The sequence below is a fragment of the Ictalurus furcatus genome, chromosome 17 (assembly GCF_023375685.1).
Source record: "Ictalurus furcatus strain D&B chromosome 17, Billie_1.0, whole genome shotgun sequence".
In the NCBI taxonomy this organism is placed as follows: domain Eukaryota; kingdom Metazoa; phylum Chordata; class Actinopteri; order Siluriformes; family Ictaluridae; genus Ictalurus; species Ictalurus furcatus.
In genome coordinates, this window is record NC_071271.1 from 4,546,616 (window position 1) to 4,557,574 (window position 10,959).

The following is a 10,959-nucleotide window of genomic DNA, read 5'->3' on the forward strand; positions in this document are numbered from 1 at the left end:
TCCTTTCTGGGTCACGGGGAACCTGGAGCCTATCCCAGGGGGCATGGTTGCACAAGGTGGGGGACACCTTGGATGGGGTGCCAGTCCATCGCAGGGCTATTGAGATTATGTCACATTCAATTAATTATGTGACTCCAAAGATGTCCCAAACTTTTCCAAACAGTTTTCAGATTTCACAACAAGCCAAAAACTGAAGGAAAAAAAAAAGACAGGAGAAAAAAAAAAAGGCCTGATCTCAGCTTGTAATTAGATCATCACCCTGAGTGCTTGTTTCACCCTTGTTCAACACCCTTGTTTCAGGACACTGTCCAAGTAGAGAAGTCTATTTATCCATAGATTTTCAGCTTCTGGGATTCAACTTCCAAAGTCTTTTCACCTAAATCTGCTTGACTACAGAAATGGGTAAAAGAGAAACTACCTACTTAGCATGAGGAGTCAAGGGTTTAACTTCCTCCTACTAGCTCCTCCTAGCTCCCTGCCTAATCTTCTTTTCCTGCCAAACATCCTGACACCTCCCCCTTTTCTTTTTCCATCAATCATGTGGACAAGGAAAAAAAAATCTAACAACAAAGTGAAAATCTCTGTTTTAACCATGCTATAGCAGCAATGGCAAAATTATGCTTTCCGTAAAAAAATTAAAAAATAAAAAATTGCTCAAAGCTTTTCAACACAGTGTGCGCTAGTGGCATCTAGTGGCCCAAGTGATGCATTGCATCTCCTAGTAGATCATGCAGCAGGGTTTGGGTTCCAGCTAACATTCCAAATTTGTTTTATATAGGCAAAGCTATGCTCTAACACATTACTATCAATAGAATGAATACATTTGTTGATATGAGTAAAAAAAAAGCCCACACTTCAGAAAGCCTTCATTTCTTTGCTGGTTCCATAACTACAAAGCATCTCTGGATCGCTAATCACTGTAACGAAATTTCCTTGAATGACTTCTGGAACACATGCCAGGTTTTGTGCTTGTTTTGAACCCGTTTCCGACATGAGGTCGTGTGCCGAAATCAAGCTTCGGATGTCACCGATCACACATTTTATTTTTGGCAGAACGAATCAAGAACCAGTACAGTGTTTTGAAGCAAAGAGCTTCAGTATCAAAGGTGACATCGCTGAACCAACACTGACGTTACGAAGCACCAGAGGCTCTGATGATATGAAACCACAACCAGGTGTAGCAAGCTCAGACCTCACATTTCATTTCATTTTATTGTTCTTTCCGTTATATGCGAGTAAATTAGTTACAAATCGAATCACACTGTTAATAGTTACATCACGTGACCCCATATAATCATAGTCATAAATAATGATCGGATGAATATTGTGCGCTGTACAATACAGAGGCTGTTCGAAGAACACAAAAGAAGCCATATATTAAAAGACAGTTATAGACAGAGAAATGAAGATAGACGTCTGCGTCTGTCACCACCAGCACTCTGTGTTCATCGTTTTGTGCAGCCAGCTCGCATAATTTGCCACTCGGGTGTACACCCCGTACACCTGCCGACTACCGCATCCTTCTGGCCCACCCCAAGACACGAGACCCTGCACTACCCATCTCCCACTGTGGGGATCCTTTGTTACAAACCCTCCCCCGCTGTCTCCTAAACACGTATCACGTCCTCCTTCGTAGAACCCGGCACAGAACATGTTCTCGGTGATGTTGTAGATTGTAGAACGAGAGGTGTAGCTGGCTTCACACTCGTCCTGCGCTACGACCGGCAATTTCACATAGTGCAGCACCTCGGATACGACACCAAGATCGAAGGTTATGCCACTGTACGAGGCAGAGGTATTAGGCATGTTGATCCCCCAACCAGCAACCACACCCAACGTGTTAGGCAAAGGTGTACGAGCCTGACCTTTGACCCATGGTGGAGGCAAACAGACCGGCCTCACCAGCTCATTCAGCACCACCTCTTGGCTAAGTTTGACCAGGGCGATATCGTTGTTGTAGTTGTGCGGATCAAAATCTGGATGGAGGATAAGCATCTCGACAGAGCGGTTGACGGCCAGCTTTTTATCCCTGACGTCCGTGAGGCCCAGTGTAGCATGCACATGTGCGGGAGCCACGGGAACAACAGACAGGTCCCTGAGCTGTCTGCGGAGCACGTGTGCGGCTGTGAGCACCCACGCCGAGGACAGGAGAGCACCACTACCAAACCAGCGACCTGTAGGAACCCGGGACGTATCCTCCACGGACAGGAGAACCTGCCAGGGAAAAAGACCTGGAAATGCTGCACGTCCACCCACGATCCGCTTTTGGTGGGATGGGAAGGGCCGTGACTCCTCGCCGCATACTTGCACACAAAATTACAATACACGTTTACCACTTGAGGATAAAGCATATAAACCTTAGAGATTCTATTGCGTGTCACAGTTTTTAGCTTACCTGCTTGGGCTTTAGCTGTCGTACGAGGCAACTGGAATTCAGAATCTGACTGTGTGTTGTTCTCCACATCTGTTACATCAAACAGAGAAATGTTTTTATTCCAAAAGCTTTTACCTAATACAAAATACCGACAGAGAGTCCAACCGACAAGCTGAGACGCCTGTCTCCAGATAAAGGACATCTCCTATACTATACAAATACCATTTCTATCGTTTCATATTAATGACTTGAATAAAAGTGATCCCAAATGACGACAAATTGGACTAACCATCCAACAGGACGTGAATAAAAGGAAGGCGAGTTAGTGTGCGTCTTAGTTAGCCAACATGCTGCAATGGCTGAGCTGCATTACTGGAAGATTTGGCATACGCTACACTTTGGAGGAGCTTTTTCCAACCGTTTAGTCGTCATTTTGTTGTTTTCAAGTTTCTCTGAGCTATGCCTTTTATGGAGTTTTGTGGGCGTGGCGAAATGTAAATCAGCCGGTTGGTATTTATCAACATATGTATGTTTAGTAAGTCTGGTCAGTCTTTGTTTCGTTTTTGTTCGGCCAGGAAAACATTAACACACAGCTTTACTAAATGATTGATAAATGAGGCCCATGGCTTATAGGAAAATCTGAGCAGGTGGAGAGGAAACAGAATTTCAACATAAAAACCCTGCTGTATACCGTTGGACAATTTTTTTTTGCTTTTTTTCCAGATGCAAGTTTCAAAACTAGCTAAACAAAAGCGACCAATAGAGTACACACAGTCCCGTCTTCTTGTTTGATTTATTTATTAGCCCCTGTCCTTTCCCTTTTAGTGAATTTGCCAAATTTTATTCATATTTGGTTTAGACCGCTGCTTTTATCTATAGTTTTCATGCATCTCTAATATCACCGCATACTAAACACACATTTCCAGCCTAATAATTTCAACAGCAGACCGACATGCTAACTAATAAACATGCTGAAGATACACGGAAAAAAACCACATGAAAATGTTCACCTGTTTGGCATGTAGGTAGCGTGGCACCGTCGTCATTCGTCCACAGGCCTCTCCAATCACACGTGTATGCACCTGCATTAAGCAACGAAGAAAATAACGTTTAAAAAAAGTGGTTTAACCGCTCGCCGATCATTTCAGTGACTAGTGAGGGTGAGAGCCAAACTCTGTTCTCCAGGAGAGCTCTTGCAGCTGTACAGGATCCTGGATCCAAAGGTGGTACTCTTGCTGGAGTTAGTATACACCACATCTCCTAAAGGTGCATCCACGGGACCACAGTCAATCACTAGAGAGAGAGAGAGAGAGAGAGAGGGAGAGAGAGAGGGAGAGAAGGTTTTAAACCTAAATCATAATGGAAATCAATATTCCTTTTCTTTAAGAAGGATAATATGATGGAGGAGGATTAACCCTGGATGAAAGATGAAACCACATTAGTCCACTAGAAAGACACAAGGATTTGAATTAGCGCAATCATTTTGTCAAGAAGAAAGGTAATTAACTCCTTAAAATTTGGATCGGTGCATACTGCTTAAATTGCTTATAGAGACGATTACCCGTGGGAATTCGGATGGGGTTGTTTTATTTGTTTTTTTTTTTTACCATAACCATACCTACTTCTGCTGCATCCCTCTCTTCCAATGAAGCTTCTGTCCATGTCCATGGGAAGTGCATCATCAGTTTACAGACGGCCGTGCTGTATCTCCGCTTACCGTAAGTAAATTTGAGCTCTTTCTATTTTATTGGGCGGAGAAACCTTGTTATATGAAAATCAGCGTGTGTCACAATATTTTCTGAGCAAAAAAGCCATTTTTCCTCGCTAAAAAGTTTGTTGAGTAAAATCTTTGGGCTGAGTTGTGGAATCCGGAGTAATTACCGAAATCGCACACATCCGTAGTGTAGACGCTACTGAAAAAAACACCTACTGAAAAAAACACCCACGCGCAGGTTAATCTGCATAGTTTGAATGCAGCGCTGAGAAAATCAATTAAACTGAGCGCGTAACCCGACTCTGAATACAAGGAACTTTCCCTGCATGAATATCACCTCGGATTACAGCTCCCGATAGCAGCAAAGATTTATTAACAACACCGTGATATTGTTTTAGAATTTGGATCATATTAATTATATATATAATGAATATATATATATTTTTGTCACAGCAAAATCTTGATAAGTCGTCGTCACTGTAAGACTGAGCTCGTGTCGCCGAGTGTGTGCTATAACTAGCGGTTAAATAACAGACCAGACTCGAATCGTGTTCAACATACGAATTTACTGTTTGACAAATGTCCTCGGAAGAAAAGGGAAAAAAATCAAATAAAATCATCTTAAACCACAGAACGGCGGCTCCTTTGAGATTCCTTCTCTGGTTTGCAGAGGAGAGAAATGAAGGACAACCAGTGTGAGAGGACGAGGGAACAGAAAGGAGGAGGGGAAAAGAAAGAGATAAGGAGAAAGTCAGAAAGACATTTAACAGATGTGCACAGCTATTAAAAATGTGCACGACTGCATATATTTAAACAAAAACAAAGCAAAACAAAACAAAACAAAAAAACCCCTGAAATGTCTAGTATAGCTATCTTTTTTTTTTTTCTTTTTTTCTATTCTTGTTAATAGGAATGTATTTTATTCACTGATTGCCGAACTGACTTGTGTAAAACATGTAAAGAAGTAAACTACTAATCAGTGACAGCTAAGAAACGGCTACATAGCAATACGCTATATAATACGGTATACGATAAAGGTTTAAATAAATACACTGGAAATAAATTGGACAGAAAGTACCAGATGTTTTTGGATCGCCAAACACACACACACACGCACAAAAAATAAAACACATGCAAATTGCTTACTTGTACAGAGAGGTACACGGCCGCTCCAGTTTCCGTCCGCCTGGCACTCTATCTGGTAATGCTCAAACTCCTCTCCGTCCTGAGAAACAGCGAGAGCGTGAGCAACGTCTATATGAAGCTGCGTGTATTAAAGGAAAACTCCACCCTGACACTGAAAATGTTTGAGACGTGTTTAGCGATTCTGGTGCTAATTTGTCAGTAGGTGCTGTGAGAAGTTAGTTATCGTTGTTATCATTGCTAGGCTAAAGGACTAAAGTGCTGCTGCATCACTCTGTTAAGGTAGACGTGACACGAGAGCTCATTCGCTCACTCATTCAGTGAAAACAGAGCAACGTGTCAATGAAAGAGGTTTAAAAGGAAAATATCTTTGACAGAATAACATTGTGTTTATTATAAAGATTAGGGTGTATTAAAGTTTTGCTTTAAAAACCAATCTGCATGTTCACCTTTTGCAACGAATAGCCAGGGTCACAGGTCACCGTGATGTGTTCTTTGAAAAAGTACTTAGACTGTCTTGGCTCCAAATGACCATTAGGTGGCAGCATAGGAACTGCACACTCACTGCCTACAACAACAACAACAACAATAACAAAAAGAATTTATTTAAGTTTACTGTTTAATTTAAAAACGTTTTCATCTTAGTCCTCTTACCTGTAGAAGTGTAGGTGAGCTTCCAGCCCAAGTTCTCTCCTGAGTTGTCACTGTGAAACAAGATGCTCACAGTGTTACTTCCTGTCTGGATCCTGGCAGGCAATTTGTCTCCGCAGAACGGGCCGAACGAGCTCTCTCCTGCCTGAATCTACAAAAACATCATCATCATCATCAATACCATCAATATCATTAATAGCAGCATCTGTAAAAAGCATTATTATCTTCTCCCTAAATATGCTTAGACATTGGCGCCATCTATGGGAGGCCAAAATCTAAACCTGAGTGGAGAGAGTTTTATAAATGTGCAGGAAAGCGTTTATACCCCTCCTCCTTAATTTTAACACCCCACATTGGACCATATCATTACTTTACAAAAGCATGCGTCATCAGTGTGACCTAACCCATAACCTTGTGTGAGTTCATTTCAAAACAAATTTGGACAAGTGGAGTGTTTATTAGTTGCACAACAAAAGTCACATGACACTCCATACAAAACACTCTTCATATCAGTTCAGATCCCGACCTAAACGTGTCCTTAATACAGGTATTAACGCCCGAGTCTTCACCAGGTGTATGTAACGTAATGTAATGACACAAATCCAAATCAAATCTATCAGCTGAGCTTCAGAATCCAAAAGAGTCGTCTCTGTCGGAGAGAAGTCATATTGCATTTCATATTTGATACCGCTTGTCTAAACACACCGAGGAGGCAGTCATATTTCATAGCATATGCGTGGAAAAGATTGCGCAATGTTTCGGAATGTGCATGTTTGGGATTTTTGGGGCAATCGGGGAGCTCTCGGAATAATAGTCACAGAGAACACATTAAGATGCTGCTATAGATGTTTCCCTTCACGATAAAACGATATGAACTTATATATAATGCCATTTTATAAGGTGCTACTACAGTACATGCTACCAACAGTTCTATTTTGTAGTAGAATATTTTTGAAAAGCGGTAAGGATTAGATTTGATAGCCTGGAAACGCTATGTGCTCCTCACCTTGATGTAGTCGTAGGGGCAGATGACGTCGGGGTGATCTTCTACGTCAAAAGTATCATCGAAATCCAGAGTGACCGAGAAACCCTTCTCCAGCTTGATTCGGTAGAGACAGTCCGAGCTTTTAGGGTATGGCTTGGGAAAATTTACACTGGTGATCAGTCCAGAACCCTCGGTGTATATGCTGTCACTGCACTCCACTGAGGAAACACACACACAAACACAAGATTATAATGTGACTTTGACCAGTGGATGGTTGTTGGAGGCTAGTTTGAGTATTTCAGGAACTCCTGATCTCCTTGGATTTACTCTAGATCAGTGGTCACCGACCCTCTTCGTTGAGATCGACCTTCCTCCAGGTTTCATCTCCAACCAAAATCTTAGTTGATCAAGAACTTGATCTTCAGGAAGGTAGATCTCCAGGAACAGTGTTGGTGACCAATGCACTAGAGTTAGGATGCAGAATGATGCAAAAACAAACAAGCAAACAAACAAAAAAAGTAGGTGGAAATTCCATTATGTTGATTCGGGAGGAAACCAGACTGGTTTAAACTGATATCAAAGCTACAGTAACTCAAATAATCACCCTTTACAACCGTGGTGAGCTGAAAAGCATCTCAGAATGCACAAGGTTGAACTTTAAGACAGATGGACTGCAACAGTTAAAGACCACACATCAAGTGCCAGTTCTGTCAGCCAAGAACAGGAATCTGAGGCTACAGCGGAAACACACTCATCAAAACTCTTTCCTCTTGCTTGCACACAAACGGAGCATAGATAGGTAGGTAGGTAGGTAGGTAGGTAGATGGATGGATGGCTGGATGGATGGATGGATGGATGGATAGATAGATAGATCGATCAATCATAAGAATGAGACTGGTACAGCAGTCATCCATTGTGGATGTACCAGTCTGCTGGGGTCACTCCTCGAGTCTAAGCCTATTATTTCAAACAGTGTGGTCTGCTGTGCCATGGTGACTCATGACTCTGGGACAGCAGGTCTGGTTTGATGGGTTCGTTCTTCCAGAAGCAAACTACAACACCTCGGTTGCAAAGTCTGCCAAAGTTTTCCACATCAGCGGTACCAGTTTCCAGTCTTGCACCAGTGCATCATGGCCCAAAGCGGTTGTCTCTGCTCTGTCCGTGAACCACTTTGGACAGCGAGTTGTCTGTCTGTTCACAAACAGATCGGCTTCTGTTCTTCTATACAGTATATGTGAGTTTGCCAGAGTCTGTGGACATGACTGCTTCAGTGCTGGTCAAGCTGGTCAGCCATATTTGGCAGAAATGTAACTATCTTTCAGATAATAACAAGCTGGGAAAGATGGTTTGACCCACTCAGGCAAGTGAGTACTGGTTAGACTAAGCTTTGGGACTTTCAGCATATTCTCCATCAGAATGTACTGGCTCTATAGTTAGTGAGCTCTTAAGGCGTTTGCATCTTCCCACGTCCAGAGGTTGTCCATAGCACCATGATTATGAGGTGACAACTTTGATTTTGGCACTCGGCAAGGACACGAACACACAGGAATACTCCACTAGTTGCACGAAGAAAACAGAGCTACTTTGTGTGTATCGTACGCATCTAATCGGTCAGTTTTACTCAAAAATGTCATTTCTTTGGCAAAAGTCTTAACCCTAAATCACAAGATTTCCCTTTCGTGCTCCTGCTACAGTGCTAACAGGGTGACCGAGGTTCACAGGCATTTCTCAGATTTCCCTGGCAGCTCAAATGTAAATATTTGCCATTTATCCTTCAGATACGATTAGCGTGCCTGGGCCAAAGTGTGGACATAAAACAGACGCCCAATCCACCCCACACAACCACACATTACCATACATTCGAAATCTTTCAACCACTCGTTTAGTCTTAATGGAAATGTAAAGTTCGGTGCTTAAAACGAAATACGTTACGAAGTTACGGTTAATATCATAAAAACACGACTACGTGCTTTGAATTACACCCCAGCTTTCCTAAAGCTGACCTTATTTAGGAATTTCCAACCTCTAATCCCGTTAAATCAAGATCTCTCTGAGCTCATAGCTAGCTAATCTCTAGCTAATCTTTATATAAAACCGTTGTGCATAACTTAAGGTGTACATTTAAAATAACTGAAATAATAAAAAGCGACATAATGTATACATTCATCAGCGTGTAAAGACGACTAAATCCTCTAAATCACTAAAGCGATTAGGGTAAAAAAATAAAATAATTCATACGGCGTGACAGACTGTTAATTTGGTCTGAGAGCAACTGGATCTCATGTCTTGTTAATCTTAAACGACAGCAGAGTCAAACTGAGCCAGTTAACATTTCTGAGAGGATTTGCATTGAACACTTATAGGATTTGTTCTCCGAAAGCCACACATAACAAACGTTTCAACTTTTGGACCTTGGATTCCCTAGATTGTAGCCTCAGATTCCTCTTCTTGGCTGACAGGAGTGGAACCAGATGTGTTCTTCTGCTCTTTAGTCTATACCTGCCTCAAGGCTTGGCATGTTGTGCATTCTGGGATGCGTTTCTGCTTACCACGGTCGTAAAGAGTGATTATTCGCATTATCGTAACTTTCCTGTCAGCTCAAACCAGTCTGGCCGTTCTCCTCTGACCATTACAGAGGCGTTTCCGCTCTAGAACTTCTACTCCTGGGTGTTTTTTGTTTTTCGCACCCTTCTGTGTAAGCTCTAGAGACTGTTGTGAGTGAAATACTCAAACGAGCCTGTTTAGCACCAAAGATACCGAGATCACATTTTTTCCCTTGGCTCATACAAGTTCATCTAAACGCACCAACAATTTTTTACTTCGGTTCTGAGGAATCAACGAGGGTTAGAATGATCTGCATTTTAACGGCTCGAGAACATGAATATGAGTGTTTATACCTTTGCACGTCCGGTTGTCAGAATGAAGCAGGTGTCCGTATCGACAGGAGCAGTAGTAGCCGCCGATATAGTTATGACAAAAGTGATCACAGGCCCCAACTTCATCGTTTTTATCTCTACACTCATCTATATCTGTGGACAGTCAGACAAAAGGGAACGACGAAGAAAGAATGAGGCAGAACATAATAACTTTATCAATCATTACTAAAGTGGTGTGCAATTGTTCTCGTAGGCCAACCTGTTAAAAGTTCTTACTTAATAAAAGGCAAAGCTAGCAGAACTGAATACGACAGCATGATGAATAAACGGTGAAAGAGCGCGTCCTTAGCACGGCACGCATGAAATCTTCCAATGACGCAGTTCGGCCACTGCGGAGCCGTGACTGCCGGTGACTCCTTTTATAGGGGTACCATTTCTTTTATTATTTCGAATTGGAATTATGTGTATAATTTAGGGATTTCTTTTGGGTTTCTTTAAAGTGTTTAAGTCGCTAATATTAAATGACTGAATCCCAAGAATTCTACAATTCGAAGGCGATCAATCGAGGTTCACGTTAGCGAGTCTACTTTACGTGAAAATGTACACAAACTCAGGAGCGAATGTAGGATACGGGCGTTTTTCAGAACGAAATCGAGTAAATTATACGAAAGGTTTACGAACAAACTTGTTCGTATACAGTTTCACAAATGAGGCCCCATATGTGTAACACTGTAAGGTATCTGTGTATATATAGTGTGTGTGTGTGTGTGAGAGAGAGAGATTTTTACCCAATGCACTGTAGTGCGCTTCAAACCCAGAGTAATGCTCCTCATTGGAAAAGTCTGAGCGAAACGCCACACTGAGAATGTTCCCTGGTGATAAGATAATATCCTCAGCAGGAACCCGTTCTGTGTCCGTGTTCTCTCTTCCACAAAACACTGCTAGCTCCTCACTCTCTGAGTACACCTACACACACACACACAGACACACACACAAACACACACACATTCAAAGACACAAAAAATTCAAAACATTCATATTCAATATAAAATATTGGAAGCTTCTCTATCAGTTACTTTAACACACACACACACACACACACACACATACACACACACACACACACACACACACACACACCCCTTATCTATCTGCCTCGTTTTGGTGTTTACACTGAGCGTCAGTGAACGATGGGTCATGCTTGGCTAGCTCACAC

The 10,959-nt window shown here is 42.1% G+C and overlaps 1 protein-coding gene across 2 annotated transcripts in view; it reads right to left on the reverse strand.

Moving 5' to 3' along the window:
* Positions 1-1,024: 1,024 nt before the first annotated feature.
* The window catches only part of masp1 (MBL associated serine protease 1), a 13,142-nt gene continuing 3,207 nt past the window's right edge, over positions 1,025-10,959 (reverse strand). The window contains exons 3-12 of one of the 2 annotated variants that reach the window (XM_053647875.1): positions 10,532-10,709; positions 9,765-9,896; positions 6,889-7,085; positions 5,886-6,033; positions 5,681-5,799; positions 5,235-5,313; positions 3,548-3,667; positions 3,385-3,456; positions 2,396-2,464; positions 1,025-2,303 (exon numbers count right to left, since the gene is read on the reverse strand). In XM_053647875.1, coding sequence (XP_053503850.1) covers positions 1,426-2,303; positions 2,396-2,464; positions 3,385-3,456; positions 3,548-3,667; positions 5,235-5,313; positions 5,681-5,799; positions 5,886-6,033; positions 6,889-7,085; positions 9,765-9,896; positions 10,532-10,709 — 1,992 coding nt within the window. In that variant the 3' untranslated portion in view covers positions 1,025-1,425. Of the gene's footprint in view, positions 2,304-2,395; positions 2,465-3,384; positions 3,457-3,547; positions 3,668-4,634; positions 4,748-5,234; positions 5,314-5,680; positions 5,800-5,885; positions 6,034-6,888; positions 7,086-9,764; positions 9,897-10,531; positions 10,710-10,959 lie in introns of those variants that run through there. The other variant, XM_053647876.1, reaches the window with a different exon arrangement.